At 36.9% G+C, this 25,560-nt stretch overlaps 2 protein-coding genes across 6 annotated transcripts in view; one reads left to right on the top strand and one right to left on the bottom strand.

The window, feature by feature from the left end:
• The window catches only part of LOC117165016 (furin-like protease 1), a 227,450-nt gene extending 223,327 nt beyond the window's left edge, over positions 1-4,123 (bottom strand). For all 4 annotated transcript variants that reach the window (XM_033348465.2, XM_076623528.1, XM_033348466.2 and 1 more), the window contains exon 1: positions 3,728-4,123. The gene's annotated coding sequence lies outside the window, so the exon portion shown is untranslated. The remainder of the gene's footprint in view (positions 1-3,727) is intronic.
• A 13,420-nt stretch (positions 4,124-17,543) lies between these two features.
• On the top strand, positions 17,544-23,892 carry nAChRbeta1 (nicotinic acetylcholine receptor beta1). Of its 2 annotated transcripts, XR_013059685.1 has the most exons (6): positions 17,544-17,921; positions 18,024-18,160; positions 18,434-18,588; positions 18,726-19,770; positions 19,891-21,813; positions 21,939-23,892. XR_013059685.1 is itself a non-coding variant. In XM_033348483.2 (5 exons), exons 1-5 carry the CDS (start codon positions 17,864-17,866, stop codon positions 20,053-20,055), a joined length of 1,560 nt encoding a protein of 519 aa, XP_033204374.1. In that variant the 5' UTR covers positions 17,544-17,863; the 3' UTR covers positions 20,056-23,892. The 2 variants fall into 2 exon arrangements, 1 of the variants encoding a protein (XP_033204374.1); XM_033348483.2 differs by having other exon boundaries at positions 19,891-23,892.
• Positions 23,893-25,560: the final 1,668 nt, after the last annotated feature.

The raw sequence follows: 25,560 nt of genomic DNA on the forward strand, positions 1-25,560 counted from the left end.
ATCCACCAATATGAAAATGTAATTTTATTTCGTCAGAATAAAACAGCCAGTTTTTCTCTTGATTAAAATCAGAAAACGAAACGAAAATATAACTTTTTATTTCGTGAAAATAAACCAGCCAGCTCTTAAAAAACCAATCATGAACAAAATTGATTCTTTGTTCGAAAGAATCGAATAAGATTCTCGTTACCGACAAATTTCAATTTTTACTTAGAACAAATAAGTTGAAAAATTCCCGGAAACTAGACAATTAAACTTAAACATCTGTACACGTGCGTTACTTATGCTTCTACACGCAGCGACCAGATATCCATTCAGAAAATTGTTAAAATATGAATTACCCCAAAAAATGCATAAGCGATTCACTCGATGTCGAATAGATACATAAAGGTTAAGGTCGATGCTGACGATTGAAAATTCGAATTACTATATCTCCGATCATCGATTTTGGCAATGATATATCTCAAATACAACGGTATCTACACTCTAATATACATACATATACATTGTTCTCAAGGGACACAGTCATACTCAAATCAATACTCGCATCTTCTTAAAGTTCGAACACAAAGATTTTCTACGTAATTTCACTTCTCCCTTTCCGTATTAACGCTCAAAAGTATCCGAATACTTACTTGCTATCTTTGTTAATTTTATTCTTCATGATCAACTTCATAAAAAGGTAATCAGTAGAACATCTAATTTACCAGTAATTTACACATTTCCAAAAAAAAAAAAAAAAAAACTGCATATACCGCTAGTATACAAATAATTCCACAGAAGCGTTTGAATACGAATAAAAGTATATATCTTAGCAAGAAAAGGAAGAAGTTTCTCTGAAAACTCTAAGTCTAATTCAATTATCGTTTCCAAGCGTTCTTCTTTTTTCTTTTTCATCCTGTATCTCTGCCTCCATTTACAATTACTATTCGTGATCGCTAATCCGCTAATCCGCTAATCCGAACCTCTGTCCACGTAAGAATTATGAAAATTACCGCGCTATGAGAGCTGACCTGGCCAAGTATCACGGCATTACGGGCTCAAAGAAGGAAGAAGCGAGCAGCAGACTTCCGGAAAAAAGAGTCCGCGATGCATTGGCTAGCTAGCGGTCCACTGGAACATCTACTTCATGCCCCGAGGAAATTGCATTCTGCGGTCTTCCTCCTCCACTTCCGCAGTGGGTGCTCCAGTGATAAAGAGAGAATAAGAGCGGCTGATGTGGTAGAGGACAGCGTCAGAGAAGTGAATCAAATTTAAGCCGACTCCCTCTCCGCTTTCGTCTCTTTCGTTCTATCTTCGACCCTTCGTTATTATCGCTTCGTCTTTCGTTCCGACCACGCCACTGTTACCCACCATTTTCCTCCGCCGCCCTTTCCTTTTCTCCCTTTTTTAATTTTCAAACAAAGTACGCGAAAGCCTTTCTACTCGCAGTGGAAACTGTTCGAACGGTCCACTGTCGCGTCGCGTCGACCTGGCAACCAGCAAATGGAAAGAAGAGCCGAACGCATACACATGCCATGCCAACTAAATGGAAACGGACCAGGCTGAACCTCTTTGCCAGGTAATAATCGGCGACCTTTGCCCCTCAACGAGCCTCTGCCTACCTGCCTGCTACGTGACCGAGTTCTCTTTCTCCAAAGAGCACCGATTTTTACGCACGGTCGATGTGTATCAGCCGGCGGTTACGACAAGGAAGCTGGCTGCAGTTGCAGTTCACAAAAATTTCTCTAACACGACAAAGGTACGCATCGGAAATAGGGATAAAGGCATAGATCGATGGTTCAATCCCCTACTCCAATTGAGAAATTCTTGGTTTTCGACAAGGTGGTCCTAACATATTGTGGATAAATGACGAGGTATTTAGACTTTCATATCCTACCACTAACGACTATTGGTGAGACATATTTTCTCTTTGCGTATCAAGAGCAGTTGTTACTCGATAACAAGTGATAACAGTCACATGGTTTGTTTTGTGAATTAATTTTTCAAATCTTACTGTTCTGAATTCAAACTTAATGATACTGGCAAAAGAATTAAGAAGATTACAGAAATATTTACGAGAATTTTAAGCTCTTTTTTATATAATTATATGCACATGCAAATAGAAACAATACTAAATCGTGTATTTCTTGGTAATAAATAATGCATGGATTGTAGATTCATGATACTTGTTAAATATATTTTCCAAAAATAAACGAATAAGTACATTCCAAAACATATTTTTTGAATCCTATAATTCCCTAAAATTCTCATATGATACGTTTTGTGTGTAAACACTAGTCAATACACGTATAACAGGAATATCGTGTAACATATTCTGTGACTCAATTATAAAACGACAAATCAAAAACTTCATATGAATAACCTCTTCGCTTGAAATATGCAAACTCTCGTTCAATGTTTTCAAACATTCAAATATGCCTGCTATGTTTTGCAACTGTTCTTCGGTACATCACATATGTATAAGTACAGATACAAACAGTTTAAAATAAAAGTGACATACCAATCGATAACAAAGGGATCAACCACTAAAAACTCCAAATATATTTTAAAATCCACCGTTGAATAGCAGATAACTTTCTTGCGTGTTTCGAACAGACTAATTGTGAGTCGAAAAGACTAGAATATTTAATGTGAAGAAAAATAAATACCTTTAATGCGTCGACACTTTAAAAATTTTCCGAGTGACGCCTAGTTATGCAATGTTGATTATCGCGGACAAAAGGAATGGCAACGAACCGAGGCATGCAAGGGCCTTTCTCGTAACAGGAAATACTCGGGGTCACGGACTGCCATGAAGTTTATACCGGTGTGGTTCTCGTGCAACGAGAACACGAGACGCGCAGAAAACCGGCTCGTTCGACTCACTCGTTAAGATAACACGACTCTATACTCCAAGTATAATTCGTGCGACACGAGACCAAATAAAAATTCAAACTATTACTTTATCGAAAAAAAAGAAGCGCGGTACGGACAATGGCCGATCTCCAATTGACAATAATCGTGCGCAGTGCTTTACCACGCAGCGTCACTTTATTAGTTTCGATAATCGCAGCCGCGATATCGAACCGCGTGATTGAGATCGTGTTTCCTCCATGAAACATTGAAACACGACGTTTGAAAGTCAAACACGGTTGTCGAATAATCGTCGTCTCTATAGAGATAACATTACAATAAGAATCGGAAGATCATCCACTCTAGTACGACTTGAAATACGGCCGAGGAAACGTACTGGCTGCTCGCCGTGGCGGAAATAAAAAAAACGTAAACAAACCTGTCCGCGTGTCGACGCGAGCCACGTAATAGACGCCATTGGTCTGCATCGTTTTATATATTTAAACGCACGAGGAAATCATCGTGCGATTAAAACTGTACGTTCGCGGAATCGTGGAGAAGAATGGGTTGGAAACGAGACACGACTGCACGTGGGCAGAAGCACGCCCATCCCGCCACCGGGAAGCAGCGAAAAACGACATTCGCGCAGCAAAGCTGTCAAGATACGTTCCCGTATCGTGGAAAGATGAACGCGACAAAATTGCACGCGTATACATAGTGCGTACGTGCGCGCACAGTCAGTTATACATATCGCAAGACGAGCTGCTAGTTGCACGACACCATCTCAAGGTAACAGTCCCCGGACACGCGTTTCGATACCAAAACGAGGAATTTACGGAGTGTCGCTAGGACTGACAGTTAGCGAGGATGTTTATTAATAGATTTCACTCACGATTTCAGCTGGTATTCCTGTAGCTTTCCTTCAATCGAATCGGGGACTGTGCATCTGGTGCTATTGGTCTCCGTGGTTGTCGTGGAACCGTCGATGTCGATATACGGTCTCGTCGTGCACGGAGAGATACTCCAATCGAAGCGAGGAATGCGGAAGATGGAGAAACGGGGATAGCACCGCACAGTTGCACAGCCTGGGAAACACGCCTCTCGTACCGTCAAACGGGAATGATCCACGATTAGTTGCCACGAAACGGAACTGAATCTACGATCGTGACACGTGTAACGTGTATGTAGAACAAACCGCGTGCAGTCTTTATACCGTGTCACCGTCGACGCGCGAATGTTGGATCGTACAACGTCATTCCTCGTTGCGATCTCATCCCCACGACGAAGCACGACTGACTGACGGCTCGGTCCGCCAGTCCGTTCCGATCTTCCCCTACCAGCGACAACTTCCTCTCCGCATCTCCCCCTCTGCATCCCCACTCGCCGACTGGCTTCTCCCGCCGTCGTAACTCGCAGCCCCGCGCGTCCCAGTCACCCGCAGCGACGTTCAGTCACTCGGCAACTGCCTGTCCGTGTACTTCTCTTTCTCTTTTCTCCTTTCCGTATCCGTCCCATGAAACCGAGCGAGAGAGCCATGGACACGGCGCGAAAGGTTGAGGAGGCTACCAGTGTCGTCGTAATGTTACGGGTGTACCCGTTAGCCGCTCGCATCTCTCCCTTTATTTCCAATATATATATATATATATATATCTTATCGTTTTATATATGGGGCTTATATTTTATTCAAATAAGAGCTAATAGTTGTTAATTAATGAAATAAAATATAATACAATGTTAATCAATTTCAAGTAAGAATCATAATATATATAATAGTTAGTAACTAAGAGTTATTCGAGAGGTCATTAAACCTGCAATGTAAGGAAAGGAAGCACACCGAATGAACTCATTGGTTGCAACTGTTTTTAGTAACTATAGGAGAAAACGTTGTACAATAAAATGCATCTAAAAATGTACAGGTTGGTACGCCAAAATGAAGGAATCTTTACAAGTATCGGTACTACCCTATTACGTCTAGATTTTGTAACAGTTCTTATCACAATTGAAATCTAACTTTTTATATTTAAAGAATGCGTCTGAAATCCATGAACTAGAGCTTTTGTACGAGACAGAGTCCTCGAACGGCGTATCACCTAACCGTATTCTGGCCCTTTCCACTACAGACATGGGCCCGACAAGGTCCGCGATCGTCCCTGGGGGTTCCCGCAGAAACTCGTCCCTCTCCATCATACTGCAACCCTCTTCTTTTCGCTCATTCGTTTTCTAGCTTTATGCACGTAGCAGTATGTCCTCTCTGGCGTGCACCAGTGTCTTCAGCCTTCGTCAACCTGATTTCTCGGCTTGCTTCTTTCTTCTTTGGCCCCTTTCATTCTTCTTTTTCCCCGTTGTCGGGACCTTAGTGAGTCGAAGGAATTAAGACGAAGAGGGGAACCACCAGGAATATCGAGTAGACGTTCCGATCCTTGGCAGATATTCCCGTTTACGTTCGATTCTTTTCAATCTTACCCTATCCACCTGCCTGGCTCGTACCGATTAACCTTGCCAAGTTTATCCCAATGGATCTAGGTTCATAGTGTATGAGACAGCTTGTTTGTTGCTGGGAATCTCGCTGACACGCCACTGGATGCATGCTAAACGAGCGTGTCGATAACGAGCCCGGATACTCCAGATACTATCCAACGTTGTGACACACCCGGATTTCCATGCATCTCAGTCCGCCTTATTTGTACTGTACCAGAGATCAATTGCCTGCTCAAGGCCACTCAGGGGTTATCCCTGTTATAGCGTACGATTCACTGCTCTTCTCGAGTGGAATCCCCAGCTTTTGTATTTTATTTCCTCTTATTTCGTTTATTGGACACGTATATAAGAAATATACTTACATTTTAAAATATTTTGTATTTTTCAGTTGTACAATTCCAACTTCGTTTTATCGTTGTTATTTCTAAGATGCTCAGCTGATTTCCGACTCGATACTTGATACAATACGTTAGCCGTCACGAAAAGGGATGAAATGGTCTTTTTAGGAAGGCAAGGGCCTCCTTGCCACCCGATCAGACAAATATCCTTCGCCTTTACTTGGCCACTATCTCATGCATTTGTATTCCACGTGGATGCTTTCACGCGACATATTGCATATCCTTTCCAAGCGTGTTTACCAAAGCATAAACGTATGAGCCGAAAAATATATTATATGTTATGTACATATATTTACATTATGTATACCGGAAGATTAATATTTGTGATGACAGTGACAGTTACAGATAAGACCAAACAAGTTCTTTAAACTTATAATTTTCTAAATATCTGATATGTCTCACAATCAGTAGGTAATTTCTCAAAACCAACTATCGATTTATTAATTTTTAATATCGGTTTTATTGTTCAGTGTAGTAAGAACGAGAAATCTAGGAAAGCGAAAAATCAATGAGGAACGAAGATATTCAAGCGAAAGACCATATCGGGAAAAACCGAATGAGACAGAGATAATAAAGAGGGCAAGGATTTCAGGTTGAGTAAAAATCGGCACTAAAAAGAAGAAGGAATCTTGAGGGAGATTCAGATCCTGCTTTTATCGAGAATTGATGATGGATTTGTTTTCGACATGATCTACGGCATTGAGTTATCCCTTTATTCGTCCCTATTCCATCACGCTTCCGCGTGGAAAGAATTCAGGTCTTTCTCATTTTTGCGCCCGAGACGTTTTATATTCGAGCGATTGGGTATATGGTTCTGCTATTATAGATTGTCATCAAAATTTTTAGCACTTGATGGTGGTATTATTTTTTAATAATTTTCGATAGAAATTCATTACAGAACAAATTAAAAAGAAAGGAAGATTCATAAATTTCAATTACTACTTTAGGTGCGCCTTCTAATGAAGCGAATAACAAAGCAATTTGCACGTAGAAATTTACGGTTTTACACGTGCGCTCTCTGCGCACACGTTCATGCAAGACAAAGAATGATGTCATCGCGTTCAAAGACACAGCCATACGTATCTCTGCCAATACCATAAATACTGCTATAAATAGTTACTTAATTACATTAAATAATAATAAATCAGATTTACTTAAATTGTTAAACGAATATAATGAATCAGACAGAGACAATTGACGATCACAATTTCCTTCTCATTCTTTCTATTAAACGATATCACTTAAATGCTAAACTATATTCGCAGATTCACATATTGATGACAGAAATTATGAAATTATCGCTTATTATGAAACGTTTCGACATTCATATACAGATACTAGTGCAACAGATAATATAATTTGTCGCACTGTCGAAGGGTTATTACATTTGTTGGTAATCCGTTAACAATGAATAATATGCTACAGTAACAGTGACATAATTAATTTCACGAAAATGCCAATTTTGTGCTGGAATAGTTTTGCATAATGAATAGTTACTGTTAGTTTTGAAATCGATAATTTTCAGAATTTGGAGATAACATGCTTTTGATGGTGCGTCAACACTATGAAAAATTTAGTAGACTAGAAATCGGTCGAGTGTAATGAAGGTAATAGGAAAATGGGTCTCTGAATTTATCAACATGTTCATACATGGATAGCATTCTCACATGGAGAATTCTGTTGCTGCAGAAATACAAAATGCAACAAGATTATTTTATGTATAAACCATAATCTTATTTATTCGGTATGACGGATTTTATCATGGTAAAATTAGTTGAATGTAAATTTAAAAAAATGAAACTGTAATTGAACGATACAAAAGTTTCTTTCATTTGAAACTTGAAGTGAAACTAATAGAAAGTAATAGCCAGCTAAGTATTAAATTGAATTTTATAGCAGGTGATCCTTGGCTATTTCTTATGGCACCGGGAAGAACACATATCTTAAACTCTACATTTTAATTTTCTCGAATATCAAGTATTTCCTCGTAATATTCCTCCAGCCCCTGTTCCGGTCATGTATCTACCTTAACGTTTCACCGCGCTGCAAAGTAACGCGATGCAATAAAGTACGGTTATAATCAAAAGAAACGCTTCCTGACTAAACAATTACATAGTTATTCATGGAACATTTACCGTGTTGCTTTTTCAGTTCCAACAAATGCGCCACCCAATTTTAATTAAATAAGACTTCGTATTAGAGTGTAACAGAACGATAAATTTATTTTCATTATTCTTACTTCGCCGATATTAATTGGATGTTAAGTTTAACTTGTTGACTTCCGGCGTTCGAACTTCGTTTGTTTTTCAGTCGGTATAAAAATCATTGGGTAGTTAAGGAGTAAGGAATCGCACGTTTTTCCATCGATGGACATGTCGATGACTGTGGAACGATTTGCTGAAAGACGAGATCGATTCCGGTGATCGTGCCGTGAAGCAACGGCGCCCTTATTCCACTCGTCACTTGGCAACCTCCATTAATCTCCGTCAGTCATGTCTGATGGACACGGTAGAGGCGATAACGAACGGGTTATTGAGGATGAAGGACGAAATCCCTCAGCGTTCCCACTCGTTTCTTTTCTTATCTACGCTGATAATCGAACCATCGATAAATTTGCTAATGCTTCACGCTAATACTTGCTAAATTTCCTCACGATGAATAGGAACCCTTGGCTATTCGATGCACACGGTGAGTCACACAATTATTTGCGTACGAAGCAAAAACCCAGAATGCAATTTTTTGATAGCAATGACGACATATGATCGAAATCGATGTCAATTTAATCAAAACGTTTACGGAAGACAAAATGTTTTTGAAGCATTTGAACGAAATACATACATAGTGGATTATTTTCCATACTTTCATATCAACACATTTTTTCTTTCAGTATTTTGCGACGGCAAGAACTGTGTGTGATAGCTTCAAAAGTTAATATAAAATCTGTTTATTCTTCCATATGGAAAAATGTCGTTGTCTCGTCGTATATCTATCGTATCAGCAAGCCAGACTATTAGTGTGTTTGACTCTGCTTGTATCAATACCACACGCTTTTACTCGATCGATTCTGCTGCGCTGTTTATAAAAATGTAATCGTGAAATTAAAACTAAGTAAAATATCGATTACTGTTTATTGGTACGTTTTCAAACGTTTTACAACTATTTCCACGAATTATAGAAACCCTCAGAGAAATTTCTGTTAAGTACTACCACGTTGAGGCTCCCTTTACAAAAAAAAGGAGAGAGAGAAAAGAACAAAACATTCTCCCACTACAAATTCATAAAAGAAAAACCAATTACTGGAACAATCTACATTCCCACAAACCCTCAAAATTCGCTCCGGACGAAGTTTCCAAAACTCCGGTAACCCTCGATGCTCTCAATGCAAACAGCAAGAGCAGACTGCCTAAGGAAAGTACGAGCAACGAGTTCTATTCAAAGAGGCCAATCAAAAAGATAGAGAGAGAGAGAGAACGAAGAAGAAAAAAGAAAACGAGAAAAGTAGAAAAGAAAGAAGGAAAAATGCGAAACTAGAGAGATCAGAGTGAATAATGACGCAAGTTTCAAGCAAATATTAATTATCATCGGGATATATGTATTCGGTCACGCAGCTGGATTTGGTAAGTAGTCAGAATAATGCGATTCTGTCAAAACAGGACGTCATCAATTATATTTCTTGCGCCTAACCGTGGTCTAGTTTTCACCCCGCGTGCATCTCATCTCTGAACAACCGTGCTATCATAAGGGAACGAAGGAAAATCGATTGGGATAGCTTTAGAATTCTTAAATCGCGCACAGTTTCCTGGAATCGCGATTAGCTGCTTAAACTGAATAATTAACCAGACTGAAGAGTTATCAAAGGATATGGTCTAATCGGTTCTCACGAAAGTTCTTGCTGATCAACTTGCTTGGATGCTTCGTCGTAATAATTTATGATAACTTGATAATAAAGGAAATGATTAGACGAGATGGTCAGAAACATCGAAGATATAGAATTGCCTTTTATTCTGGTTTTCCTGACCGTTCGGACTCTTTTTTCTGACTACTCACGAGCTCTTTTTGTCAGTGTTCATAACAGATATTGAATATTTGAATACTTTGACGGTCTGAATATTCATTCCGGTATCGTTTAATGTATTCTGTTGCAGCTTCAGAAGAGGGCTTTTTATGAAATCTAGAACGAAATTGATTCTAACTCTGTCACATTTTTCTTCCACGATAAGGTAACAATTCCATTTTTTGCTTACTTAATTTATTAGACATTAGATGTTTGGTAAATGTATTTAGGTTTTATAGAATGTATTTCCGATATGAAATTTTTTCTCCATCCTATTATATTTTGTTTCATGCTATAAAATATTTTACATACTGCACTGTCGTTGTAAAATGCCGTTGTCAGGAATTATTCTCCTCGGTTTCTTCTTCAATATTCTTTGGACATCAGGGAGCACTCTATAATGTCATTTCACTGTCATCTTCATTGAAGTAACGGCTGCTACTGTCGTTTGAAAGATCTAGGACGACGATACACCGATGAAGTGCCTTGTAACCAAAATTGATTGTTAATCATTGTCGCTTGTCTCCAAGTTTTATGGACACTCCGGTGCGTCGCAAGAATATTATTACTCTTTAATGCAACCTAATCAATATGCAACGCTGATGTAAGATAATCAAGCTTATTTGAGTGGAATTAACTTTGTTATTAACTTCAATGTTTATCAGTGAAGGAGAGCTTCTTTCGAATCTTGTCGTCCTTGGACAAAATAACTTTTAATATATTCTATACAAATTCAAGTGTGATCTAAGTATTTCTAGTTCCAGGATAAGCTTTTGTTCAAAGCAAGATGGTTGGAGGAAACTGTTCGATAAAATTTCGATAGAAATTTTTCAAGTCCGAAAGGTTATCCGAAAGGTCGTTAATCACTGTTCACGGATAGATAGCGAGTAAGCGAAAAGTCGTTAAAAGCCGTTGTCTTCATGGATGATGCTTAAGTTCTCTAGGCAAATTTACAAAGCTGAAGCACCAGTGACTTGGTTACTGTAAGTTTCAAACTGATAACCGCAACGATTAAGCGGATAGTAATAGGAATTCTCAAGCCGAGCAACGGCCTGAATCTCGCGGGTTCGCAAACGGCAACAACTCTCCTTGTAATGGCTACATCAATGGATAATCATCTTAATGACGACAAAAATCAGCCAATAAAAATTATCTTCGAATTTTATATTTTGCGTCTTATATCGGAATTAGAAATATTTATAGGTATATGTTAAGAGAAATTATAAAGCGTGAGTGAACGAAAACGATTCTTTACCTAGAATGAAGAATGGCACAAACACAATATGTCAGAGTAGAAAATATTGAATCTAAAATATGAAATGTAATGCATAATGTGCAGGATGTAAAAGATAGTTCGTGCGTAGAATTTAAAATGAAGAATTTTTCAATTGCAGATGACGTAGCACTTTTAAATCGTTGAACGTAAAATATAACATAACATAATATAAGCATAACCAGTACAGAAATACAGAAGTATAGCGATAAAGTAGTTCATAAACGATGTTATTGGTAACAAATTGTCAGCATAAGAGTGTGAAATAAATTACATCCTAACTGGTTGCATACCTAAAAATTTATGACCAATTTAAACAGTGTATAAGGTCAATAGGCAGGTCTCTGTTTTTCATTCTGGGAATCTACTCGTCATGGTACTTAATCTTCTTCAATTTGGAATGGACTTTATGTTAATCAGGTTCATTAGGCAACTAAATTAGTGATTAGAAAATTCTACAGATTCAGATTCTATTTATATAAATGGAGGAAAACCAATTAAAAGGTATCTACTTGGTCATGATGTATAATTCGCACGTGTATTGGCAGTGTTATGTGAAAATTAAACTTATCAAATAATAATCGAACAACTATATAGAAATAGTTAAATTCTCTGCAAACTCACTTGATAACTTGGTTAATTGTTTGAATTGTTTACGATCGTGTTTGCAACAAGTGACTCTTTCAATACAAACTGTCGTATTTCCATTAAACGTTCGCGTTAAACAAAGGATACGTGTATATTCATGTAGCTGTACATTATTTAATGTGGCCGATCATATTAATAACATTCAAAAATTTAAATAGATATCGTTCAAATATGACAAAATATTTCTAGAAGTAATTTTTTGCAAATAATAATTGCCAGAAACGAATCTCTGTTTATATCCTAATTGTTTAGTGGTGTCGATGAAACTATGGATTTATTTTACATCTGCAGTCTAGTTATAAATCAGGATGACGAAATGTGGTGCATATTTTGCGATTAGCATTTGGAATATCAGTGGGTAGCGTAAATACCAGTCGCAGTAGAAATACCGCAAGTGTTCAAATCAAATTAGACTGTTCCTTGGTGTGTGTTTGTCGATCATTCGGTTTATCTATTGACAGACTGTGTCGTTCACAAACGAATCTGCAGCTGTTTGCCGTACGAAGGCGGTCATTGTTTCCCAGCACGATTAATTGATGACCCTTCCGACTGTCTCTATAACTAATAAATTAACACGACCGCAGGGGACCGAACCGGGTTTTCTTTGGTTTTCGTTAATAAAATACGAACGTACGTGTAGTACAACCTCGTTTCCGAGTTATATCGGGAGTTGAAAAAATATATTCCAAGCTATAAAAGCGCGATGAAAATAAAATTCAATGAAAAATGTGGCGCGACTAGGAATCAGGAAAGTTATTTGATCTAAATTAATCCTAATTAATTTGTTACTAAATAACAGAACGAAATCACGTTTCAGGTTCTCACTATACAAGTATTTCCAAATTACAGAGCAAAATCTTTTTCTTTATCCTTGTTCGCAGAACAGTCTCCTGTTCTGCGTTGCGGAATGTATTCTCAATCGCTTTTACAGCGAATTATCTGCTCGTTAATGTTCTACCCTTTCTGTAATCGTCGAGGAAAAGCGTTCGCTCCGTGGAATTTCGTTAATTCGAATCGGAACAAGTGGTCATTAACTGTTAAACATCCGATGGACGTAATCACAAGGATCCCTGGGAAAATATAGGAAACTGGAAAATTTTCGATCAGCCGTAATTATATTCCTCTGTTCCCGGGATTCCCATTTATTGTCAATTCTTTTGTGTGCGTGTAATGAGTTCGTATAATTTCTCTAAAAAGCCAATGCGCACACTACATGTATTTTATTCGCTCGTCGATCGCTCGTTTAACGAATTAAATTATTTCCGCCCGAAAAATTATTTGTTGCTTTCAACGAATGTTATTTTTTAGTTTTCGGCACGAGCAAGAAATTTGGAGTTTACGTTTCGCGAATAGAGTCATCGTTGGAAAATTAGGTATACGTTCAGTAAAAGTTTGCAACTGATTGCTAACATGTTACATTTGCTACATATATTGGCTTTAAAACTTTACCTAGTTAAATGAAAGTTGTTTTGTGTTGAAATTTGGTTGCAACTGAGGTTGAATTTTGGATAGAAGCATCTCGAGTGGTTATTTAAATACCTTTGAAAACCGACTAGAATTGAAAACACTATTACAGAAGAAATGCAAATAATAGAATATCTTTGTTTTTCTTTTTTTTTTTTAATATATAGACGTTTGCATTCTCGGATAAAACCTTCCTTGTATCCTTCGACAACGACCTCTCATTTTTTAATCGAAACATTAGAATTATCATTTGGCCCGACGTATCTGGGTCAGTAATATCAAAGGCGAAATCTCGAGCTCGTTAACGTTTAAGCCCTTTGTCTAATTGAATATCGTTTGCCTATTGATCCAGAAGCAGTACCTCAATGTCTTCAATTAACTACGAAGATTTCGATGGCTTTGCTATGGAAACTGCGTCCTTCTAATCTCTGACAACAGGTTATATCGCATAAAACGTGCTTAATATGTAAAAGATATTTAAAAAACTTTATTGATATTTCTAAATTGAGGTATCGACAAAGTAATTATCACAGCGAAGAAAAATGTTTTCATTACTATCGTTCGACCATTTGTGAGAGATAGATGCAAATAATTATTAATGATTGATTTGTATCAAGTTTTCTTAGATCTGTGCTTATTTTGCCCGACGCGACCGCTCATGCTGACATCGGTGGTTTTCGATCGGCCTGCATAAAGATAAAATACCAGCAGGCAAGTCTCGACTAGAAATTGTCTGTCGAAATTGTTTGCTTTCGAGTCACTGTATGTACTAAAGATATGTTCCTATCCGACTGAATTCTATTACGCACATATCCTACGTGTTTCTGCAGTCGCAGCTTTGCTCTTACGAAATCACCGATTGTCTCAAGATTGATCCGAAGATGATATTACGCCAATGGAGAAATTTCTGCTGGATGTGGCATTAAATTAATTTGGTGGATAACAACAAACGAAATATTCGTGCCATTGGCTTTTATCTTTTACTCTATTTCAAAAACATTTCTATGATATAAAATGGCGTAGCACAATGACACGAAGATGGAATACAATTCGGAAAATGTGATATGAATAATAACTTTTAAATTTTATAGAACATATTAAGGAGCTTTAATTAAAAATTCAGAGGAGTTTGAAAATTTTATATTACGCTTCTCGTTAATCCACGTATTTTAATGTGTTCGTATCAGGTTCTTATGGAACAATGAATAGCAAGAACACAGTTAACAAGGAAGACCTGCAAATTTTGAAATAAGAGTTTTTACTGGATGGAATTCGTAATTCGTCGTTACAAAACTTTGTCAATTAAACAGCCTTTGCGAGTGTAAGGAATTTCAGTGCAAAGAAATCTTGCGTGGAACAATCGGGACTCGTCAAATGTATAAACGGTTTTGTTTCGGTACTAATGACCAGATTACGGCGATGAATTTTAAGAACTAGAACAGAGTTTATTTCTCTGTAACTCGGCGTTGAATCGAATGTTTTAATCAATGCTAGTTTTTCAAAAACGCGGCCTAAATCTATCTGAGTACCAAGCACAACGATAAAAAGATTTTATAGTAACATCCGTTCCATCCTAGTTTTTGTTCTACAGTAATATGCAGTTGATGACCAGCATAGAAAGTGTTTGAAATAGCAATTTTTTGTCTTGAAAGCAAGCTCAGCCGCGTTACGTGTCGTGTCTATGTAACGTATATAGTGTATAGATATACGTATTTCGATGAAAAAAATATCGTTAGCCACGAATCGCAGGTGAAAAAGCTGCTGGCTGTAGCTTCTCGGCTCGGTCGATCTGAGTCGAACACGCTGGCTGGATGTTTAAATATAAAAACGGGGCGAAAGGGCCGCGACAAAGGCTTTTTTAATAATTCGTCTGTGGCACACACGAGAACTCTGTATATGCGCCCGTGCATAGATACATTCCTTTTCTCTCTTTACAATGTATATAAAGCTAAAAACGAAAAAAACGTACCTTTTCTTTTTTTATATTATATATATTCTCTCTTTTTCCAGCTTTCTCTTCTGTACTCTTTTTGCAGTAGCAAACGGATCGGTCGTAACAATACGCGGTGCACTCGCATCGTTTGACATAACAATAACTCCGGCCGAATTCACCACACCATGCCAACGGGATCTGGTACACAAACGTAAAACGTTATGGTATACCACGGTCGACCGCAGCAGATTGCCGATTTTCTAGAATCGGCCCGTGTCTCGAACATTTTACGAATTGCGCGGTTATTGCTTGGCCAGAACTTTCCACTGCGCGTTTTTTCACGTTTGAATACGCATACGGCGTGCGGTTATCGGATTGGGCAGGTATAGTTTCTATAAGTTGCGAAACCTTGTAGGGGAATAGGATGCGCTCAGTAATAAAATCGCAAATCGAGCTTCGAATCATTTTCGAGATCGATTGGGATGTATCGTGGTTACATCGCTCGATTTTGTTGATGAACGCTGTTTGTGTTCTGGCTTAAGAAACGTATGAGACCCATTCGACGCTGTTTGTTATTTCCTTGCTAACTGGGTCAGCCAGAAATTCCTATAATTACTAAATTAAAAGTCTATTTTAACTCTTTCAAGTACAACTGGTACAATATAATTTGTTTTAAGAGAGATATAGATATATATATATAAACAGAGACAGATATAGATAGATAGAGAGAGAGAATGAAAGAGAGAGAAGTCATTGACAACACATACTGTACCTTAAATACTATTAGATAATTATGGGCATGTTTCATAGTTAACTAGGTTGCGAATGTTCGCGAATTTAACAGTTTCTAAAAGATAATTCTATTATCTACATTCCATCGTGATGTTTGAAATAATTATTCCCATAGCTGTCATCAAAACCGTCGGAAACAATTATTTTCGAATAAATAATGAGCTACACTCCTCACCAGAATTTATAATTATTCGCAAAGCTTTAGTTTCTTGTTAATAGCGACGATGAAAATAATTATGAAGAGATAAACATCATTCTCCGTAATATTCCTTTATTTGTAAAATGCAAAATACAAGCCTACAATTCATTTACCTAATGGTTTTGTACAAAAAATCAGACAATAAGTTATTAATTAATTATTAATACATTCAATATTAACTATTTCATTTAATATTATAATATTAACTATTAATACTTTACAAATATCTTATCATCCGACCTTGATAAAATATTATTGCGAATCTTTTCTTTCCGAAATAATCGTTTTCAAGCAAGTCCTCCTTTATCTTATCCTCTATCAAAAAAGACAGCCTTGCTTGTTGCGCAAATTTGCTCCTCTCGTTCGGGAACTGATCTCTATCTGTTAGCAGAAGATCGATTATTTCTAAATAACCTATGATTGTATCTCCGACAGAGTTTCTACCACGCAACTTGGCAATCCTGCCAATTTTAGGTTCGCATTAAACGCAGAATGCAGGGAATTTCACGGTAATTAGTTTGAGAGGTTGTATGTACAATCCAAAAGGGAACAATGTGGCAGCAAATAAGTTATGAATAATAGTCTCTTTCGGATAAAGAGCTATTCAAACCGACAATTGACTATTTTTTGTTTCATTACTATAGATCTCTAAAAAAATAATCGAGACCATAGACCGTCGAGATTCTACATCTGACTCGGATGATCTAATTGAATTTACTAATTTGAAATTTAATGGATGAATTTGTTGCAAAATTGTTCGCAACGCGAACACAGAGTGCAGTACCGCACAGCTGCTTATTCTGCATTTCTATGCGTCGATAATCATTTTCAACTTCGAAGAAAGTAGACTTGAATTAAGTACATTGTACAGTAACCAATTACGAATCAAACTTCAGAGTACGATCGAATCGAAAACAACGCTTGTGTAACATCTGCATTTTTAAATTAATAAATATATAAGTATATTGTATCTTATTAAAAATTCCAATGACATTGTATGCATTGATTTGTTGTACATACTGAAAATGCAACTAAGCAACCGGTACTTGTTAAAAATTTCCAATGTATAATTTTCATCTATAATCGATGCCAGTCCGATAAAATAAACCTAGCACGAACTAAAACAGATACATTTTTTAATTTAGCATTAAATCACGGAAAATTGTTTGCGATCATCTTTCTCGTTATCTCGAAACCCTTCAGGGTCGAAAAATGATCAGCCTTTGCGTCTTTGGGAAGTCAATTTTGAGCCGAATCAAAGTTCAAAGCGATTAAAAAAGGAAGAATTGAAATAGCAAAAGATCCTTTAATCTCGCGAATATTCCACCCCCCTTAACCACCCTCATGCCAATGCCCCAACTTGTCCAGAATCCCTCGATAAAGTAGAACCGACTCCGCGCAGCGAGCATCTAGACTGCGCATCTGTGAAGCGTATCGCTTGTGAACAACCCTGCCCATCAACCCCTAAACTCTGAGCGTGTCGCACCCCAGTCGCACGTTCCAAGTCCAAACATCCACTTACTCCGGTGTGACGCCACTTTTTCGTCGATGGTGTGGAGGAAAAATCGAATTGAAAGAGAAGAAACCTAGTTCGGTCGTGGAAACCAGCGGTGTGAAAGGGTTCTTGATTAATTTCGCAAGCATGGAAGAGGGTAGGCGGCAGTGGATCGGAAGGCAAGAGAGGAAATGCACTTATTGGCCAGCGTCTGCGTACACATATTGATCTGTGGCGGTGGCTGTGGAGTGTCTACGGGTGTCTACGGGTGGGACATCTGAAACTTGTCCAAAAATGTATTTTTGTTTGCGGCTCGCGCGTTTTCTCCTCATTTCTGCTGTTTTCTGCGTTGGTAAGCGGTTATAAATTCGGCAACGTGATCAGTTTTATTGCTCTTTTTGAGTTGTTTCTTGGGTATCGAATTTGGGGTGTTGATCATCAAATTGTTCTTCAGGTCTCTGCTCCGAAGATGAGGAGAGATTGGTGCGAGATCTGTTCAGAGGGTACAACAAACTCATCAGACCCGTGCAAAACATGACGGAGAAGGTGCACGTGAATTTCGGCCTTGCTTTCGTACAACTGATCAATGTGGTGAGAATCTTTGATACTCGAATATTTTAAAGATAAAATTTACTGTAAGTGAAGGTGCTTGTGACAGGCAGTATGAGTGTCAATTTAAACCATTCTGTAAAACTTCTCAGTAATTTTTTGTGAACACCAATGTCATTACTTATAACATAATGTACGTCACGAGTCATGTAAATATTATCTATGGGTTTTAATTAGTTTATAGAATTGTTCATTATATAGAAAAGGATTAATATCAGTTCTAAAGTAGAAACACGAATGTGGGTCATTTTTTAGAACGAGAAGAACCAAATTATGAAATCGAACGTATGGTTGAGATTTATTTGGACGGATTATCAATTACAATGGGACGAAGCAGACTACGGTGGAATTGGAGTTCTCAGGTTACCACCTGACAAAGTATGGAAACCGGATATTGTACTGTTTAATAAGTACGTAACCTTTGAAATTTTGTACTTTTGTATTTATATATCGCTACAGTACCATAACCCATGTATCATTCGCACAAATTTCACTTTAAAAAGACCCCCCCTTATTCCAAAGAACCATCAACTTTTCCAATTTCCAGCGCTGATGGCAATTACGAGGTGCGCTACAAAAGCAACGTTCTGATCTATCCAAATGGTGACGTTCTCTGGGTTCCACCAGCGATCTACCAGAGTTCCTGCACTATCGATGTAACTTATTTTCCTTTCGATCAGCAAACATGCATCATGAAATTTGGATCGTGGACTTTCAACGGCGACCAAGTCTCTCTAGCCTTGTACAACAATAAAAATTTCGTCGACTTGTCCGACTACTGGAAGAGCGGTACCTGGGATATCATCAACGTTCCAGCTTACCTAAACACTTACAAGGGCGATTTTCCAACGGAGACAGACATCACTTTCTATATCATCATCAGACGCAAAACTTTATTTTACACGGTGAACTTGATTCTTCCAACGGTTCTTATCTCTTTTCTCTGCGTGCTGGTATTCTACCTTCCAGCAGAGGCTGGCGAGAAAGTGACGCTAGGGATCAGTATTTTACTCTCGTTGGTCGTTTTTCTATTATTAGTCAGCAAGATTCTGCCTCCGACGTCTCTGGTGCTTCCACTGATCGCTAAGTATCTTTTGTTTACCTTTATCATGAACACGGTCAGTATTCTCGTCACCGTGATCATCATCAACTGGAACTTCCGTGGACCGCGAACGCACAGAATGCCACAGCTAATCAGAAAAATATTCTTAAAGTATTTGCCAACGGTATTAATGATGAGGAGACCGAAGAAAACTCGTCTAAGGTGGATGATGGAGATTCCGAATGTGACGTTACCAACTTCTACCTATTCAGGAAGCCCGACAGAGTTGCCGAAACATTTGCCAGCCTCGTTGACCAAATCGAAGATGGAAGTGATGGAACTATCCGATCTTCATCATCCGAACTGTAAGATCAATAGGAAGGTTCACCATACGACTAGCAGTTCTAGTGCCGCTGGTGGTGAGGGTTTGGCAGATAGAAGAGGATCCGAAAGTTCAGACTCTGTGTTGCTCAGTCCAGAAGCCAGCAAGGCAACGGAGGCTGTCGAATTTATCGCTGAACATTTAAGGAACGAAGATTTGTACATACAGGTGAGGAATCGTTCGATCGTTACGTTACAATTTTTTGGTTGTTACTTGTGGGCGAATGTAGTTGAACAGTGGAGCGTAAAAAGCACGAGAATTTGTTGTTAATATGTACACGTGTTTCAGACGCGAGAAGATTGGAAGTACGTGGCGATGGTAATCGATCGACTGCAGCTTTACATTTTCTTCGTTGTGACGACTGCAGGTACCATTGGGATCTTGATGGACGCACCTCACATTTTTGAGTACGTGGATCAGGATCGTATCATAGAGATCTATCGTGGAAAGTAATTTCACGAAATCTAGTCGATTAAAGAAGGAATGGCGTGCCATTATCGCAATAATTTTCATTTTACTTCCTTCTTTCGTCATGTTCGATTCTCTCTTTTGTATACTTTACGAGTATCGTAGATCGAATCGAGATCGAAACGGAAAAGATTAATCTCGAAGCGTGGGCGAAGAATAGATATAGGAAATTTTAAAAACGTTGCTTGGATCGTTTTCACGTAGCAACATAAAAGTTGCTGATAAAGTTATTTCCTCGTTTGCCAAAGTATAATATCGTTGATTTCTATTTATTTTATAGAAGAACAAAGGTACTTCATGAAAAGATCACGAATCGATGTTAATATTATGAAAATGGAAACAAGAACGACGCTCTCATGGATCTTTTATAACGATCAATCCTTTCTTCATTTTATACCGAGGAACGACTATCGAGGTTTCAAATATTACACTCGTGAAACTATCAAGGAACGAAGCTCAACTGCACTCGTCATACAACTATATACATATATTTCATTCATAATACATCATATACCAGATTTTGTTTCAATTTGTTTACTCCACGCGTTGAATTCTGATTTTCTTCAAGTCTTATATTATTCGTCACTTGAAATTTATATTTTGTACGACACACGTTAGTTCGAAACATTTCGTTCATTCCTCATATTAATCATTATTGCATCCACAATTATAATTGTCTTCCTTGAAAATCTTGGTCATGAGTATGCTGAAACGAGTGCGGAATAAATGTAAATTGCGAATCTAATATTAAAATTAATATCCCATTGACCGTGCATCCTAGATGAGTAATTGGTTAGTCGGGATTAAGAATAAGCATAGAGCGTAGATATCAAATAATTTTGATATTAATCGTGCAAATTAACGTTGCCATTATTATAATCTAACAGGACTCGTGTTTGATGATTCATCGCGACGCAGAACATCGAAGGGCCGTGACAACGTTTACCAATCGACAGATACATTTGATTTTTCTACTTTATATTTGGGAAAAAAGTCGTTCGCTGTATTCTCATCTAATTCGTATTAATTATTAGTCCAAATTTTATTTGAATATCGCTGAAATTCACAAACAGAATTTTGCAATTAGTCCGTTAGTTAATTAAATAATACATAATTATACATAACTTCCACATTGATACACGCTCCGGTTCTTTGCAAATTTTTCAATGGAATCACAAAATTGTATTCTTCGATAGAGATTTCAACAGTTCGTAAAAAAAAAGAGAAAAAAAGAAGAACAACGACAAGGAAGGAGAAATTGGCTGGTCAGATTCGCTGACGTCACCGCGGAAGCGCACATTAAAAGCACAATGTCTCGGCCTTGCGTATTTAATCGTTATTAAAAAGGGAAGAAAAGTAAGAAATTATATCGTACGTCATATACGAAGATATGATACCCACGCTACATGTATATTGTACAGAAAACTGTTAAAACGGTCATGTTTTCTCTAATAGAAAGTTTGTCTCATACACAAAGAGTGTTTATGGTTGTCGATTTAACAATCGTTGATTTTCTCATATGTATCGCCTACAGTTGTGCCTCGCGAATCATCCCAATTGTTATATATGATGTTACTGTATATAATACGTATACGATTTTCGATTTTTATTTCACTAATCTCCATTATTCAGCGTAACGAAACACGCATTTCAGCCTTATTAAGCCATGCACGATCAAAGCCGATTTCTTTCCAAATCGAAGTTATCATTTACATCGATCGATCGATGGAAAAACACTTCAAGGTAATTGCATGTCCTTTTGATAATTTTATACGTAACGGTGAAAGGAGAAAGGCGTATATCTGATTCCAACCTCCTTTCACGAGGATTGAATGACCTGGACTTTTATAAAATTTTAATATCTACAGCGAGGGTACACTCTGTGTGAAGGAAGGACGATCGATGGCAAAGGATTTTGAGGTTCAGGTCAAGCGTGAAAAGAATATTGCCCGCGTTTTAACAAAATTCATTGTTGAAGGTTTGTGATTCGTTGTCCTCGATGCTTGTATGGAAATCTGATGTGTATGAGTACCTATTCCCGATTAGAGTAACGAGTTGATAGGGTGACACGTGTCTTCCTTGAACGAGATACAATAACTAGAATTTAGTCCCCCCAAGAATGAAGTAATTAGATGATGCTTATTGATTTCTATACATTTTACTTCCATATATTTTATAGCGTTGTTCACTCGAGAATGCGAAGGGTGATTGTGTAATGAGAATCACAATGAGACGATTTTAATGAAAATTTTACGAACTACGTGAAATTGAAGATGCCAGTTTTAAATAGTCATCGGGTTATGGATGATTGTATTTGATAATTCTTGTATTTTGCTTGTGAATAACTTCTTACCTATTACAATTGCAAATCAAAGTTTAAATAAGAATCGAATTTAGAAAACTTTACAACTGGCACCTTCGATTAACCCTAGAATATTAATGCAACTGATTTTTGCGTCTTTTTTTCATAGCTTTTCATTTTACAACATTTTCCAGGTTATAACCACTCGATGATAATCCGTTAAGTTTTGATAATTTAGCGACTATTGTGGATATACACGTATATAATTATTACAAGTAAAAATAAATGCGATCAATAAAAGAAGAAGGAATGTATCTAGTGATGTCGGATATTCTGGGGTTAATGTCATTTTATGCATGTAGGAATATTTTAAAATTTATTGCGCTAACATAATGTTATTGTTTGTACGTTTGTATCTTGGATTTAATGTTTTTAAACTTTTTTATCTTGCGATACTATTGAAATACGTAACTTTTGTTAATGTATATTAATATAGCGAATTCTCGTTAGATCAAGACGATTTTAATCGAAATAAATATTCGTTTAATAAATCGAAATTAAACGAAGAGAATTTTTTTAATGGCAAATAACACCATAAAAAAACTATAAGTTGTGGATTCTCTCATTGGTTCTCACGTGCAGCAATTCGAAACTTGTTCCACCTGAACTGTACATCTAATTATCGTTAAAATTGAATAAGTCGAATTATTTTATCAGCGTTACAACAATCAAATGAACGTATTGGAATTTATCGCACAAAAAGAAACGTAATTAGAGCTAATTAATAAACACCTGAACAAATTTTTCATTCATTTCCTTCCATTTCAAATACACGCAAACTTGACAAATGTTGCATCATTAATTTCAAACATAACTGATATTTCTGTCATTCGATATTTAACCGATGTCAACTGATATTTGAACGAAACTTGTTTCTCCTTTTTAGGTAATATGTATCTTAAATTATCATAAAATCACAGAAGCACTATGTCGAATTAAGGAATAAATTAATTAAACGTTATTAACGACTTTTAGATTCTAAAACGTTCTTATGGAATTTTTAGATTGTAATATTAAACATTGCCAAACCGCTTGAGAAACACGAACGTTGAAAGAATTTCAAAAATTTCAAAAAAAGAAGAAAATGATCGCGGGTTAACGTACAATCATCGTGAAAGTAGCAAAGAGAATCTTTATGAAATAGTTTTCGATACAAGGAGTTTGAAGATGAGCGTCCGAAGATGGGAAATCGTTAAAATTTAAGTGACGAAACACAGTTATATCTCTTGTCTACTAGAGAAGAAGATGATCGTACTAGCGAATGTACATTAGTCTATCTTTATGTATTACGTATAAATATATAAAGAAAAAGGTAAGAATACGAAACGCATTGTTGAGCCGAAAAGTTTTGTACTTTATTATGCATGAGAAACACTGCGAATATGTTGATTCGAAACATTGGGTTTTCATTACTAGACATAATATTGAGATAGATTCATAGGTAGTTCTTTTTACAATGAAATAAAAATTATTAAACGAATCGAGAATACCTTCTTTCTAAATCAAAATGCGTTGCACCTAATAATGATGTAAATAAGAATGATCGATGGAGAATGTAAGAAGGAAGTAAATGAAAGACGTCTATATTCATTTCATTTATTTCAACAATTTCATAATAACGTAATAATGTTAATAATATTACAATGCGGCGATTATGTGTTCACCAGTTAACAGGGATTTTCATATCGATCAACGTTTCTGCCTCGAAAAAGAGCCCAGCGTAGAAATATAACAAATTTTTTTATTATTAGTAGTATTAGTACTATTGTTATTATTATTCTTACTCTTATTATTATTAGTATTAATATCATTCATTATTATTATTATTAATATTATTATTATCTTACTTAACGTTCTTCAATGTGAATTTACTATTATCAGGCCAGGCTGTTGTCGAGGCATAATTAAAAGTCAAGTGAGATCGAGGGTGAGTTAGTTCAATTGCATCATCCCACCAGGGTCTACGGAAAAGGGAGTATCGTTTTCATCTTTTCTCTCTCTCTTTCTCCTTTTTTGAATATTTTGTTTTCTTTTTTCCTCCTATATAATATATTTGCACGGGTAACGCAAATTTTATTTCTCATTTATTTCTTGTTTACTCTCTCTCTCTCTCTCCCCCCCCCCCTCTTTCTCACCCTTTCATATTCTCTCATTCTCTCTCTCTCTCTCTCATACATTCTCTGTTTTTTTTCTATTTCTCTTTCTCTCTCCCTTTCTCACCAACTTTCTCACTCGCTCACGCATTCACAGGCTCGAAATATTATTTCTGTGTTATCCTTCGTTAGACTCGCACGAACTTTTTTCTTTTTTTTTCTATTAACCTCGTAACGACTTCGACGACTGGTGTAACGGTGGACAATAAAGAGACGATCCTTCGTTAAAATATATTATCAGGGAAGAAAAGGGCGTAGGTAGAGAAGAAATAGATCTCGTGCATTCATATCTCAGCGATCTGCGTCGCTGTTTTGTCAACGGCAAGTTTTTTACACACCGGTCTTACTTGAATCGTTTCTCTTCTTATATTCGGTTCGATTTTAAATTCTAATTAAGATCAATCGTCCCCAGCAACGGTCCTTTATCATATTTTTCTTTTCGTTCCGCTTTTGGCTTCGTTAAGTTCGATAGATTGTTCTGAGATAATTGGATATTTAGCTTTTTTTCTGTTAGTTTAGAGAGAAAATGATCTCGATAAAAATCCGAGCCTAACTTCTAGTAAACTATCTTTTGAATCACCCCTATAATTTACTGTTCGAAGTAATATTACTACAGTCTCTATTGATTACAGGCTAGCGTTTAATATTCAGTTACTCGATTATTGATTGATTTAGTTTAGCTTTTATTTAGTTCCCTTCTGTGTGTATTACGAATATTTGGCGTTTAGCATTCAAGTATCCTTTTAAATGTACGTAGAGATTATATTTTTTAATAGTACACGTTTAATTCTTCCTTTCCTTTTTTTTTTGTATTTTTCCCTTTTTCTTTTTTGGCTTTAGAACTTGTTCATCCTTGTTTTTTATATCTTCCTTTTTTCTCGCTTTTTTCCTCCTTTTCTTTCGTTTCCTAGTATTTGTCTTCAAGCATGAACCTTATCGGCTTGTGGCTTTTTTGTGATTTTTTTTTATTTCTTC

This window comes from Bombus vancouverensis, chromosome 12, assembly GCF_051014615.1.
Source record: "Bombus vancouverensis nearcticus chromosome 12, iyBomVanc1_principal, whole genome shotgun sequence".
Classification (NCBI taxonomy): domain Eukaryota; kingdom Metazoa; phylum Arthropoda; class Insecta; order Hymenoptera; family Apidae; genus Bombus; species Bombus vancouverensis.

Excerpts from the sequence above, each read along its gene's own strand:
- nAChRbeta1 (XM_033348483.2), top strand. The coding sequence starts at position 17,864 with ATGTATTTTTGTTTGCGGCTCGCGCGTTTTCTCCTCATTTCTGCTGTT. Across the intron at positions 17,922-18,023 it reads TTCTGCTGTTTTCTGCGTTG|GTCTCTGCTCCGAAGATGAG; the intron begins GTAAGCGGTTAT and ends ATTGTTCTTCAG. Across the intron at positions 19,771-19,890 it reads ACGAAGATTTGTACATACAG|ACGCGAGAAGATTGGAAGTA; the intron begins GTGAGGAATCGT and ends CACGTGTTTCAG.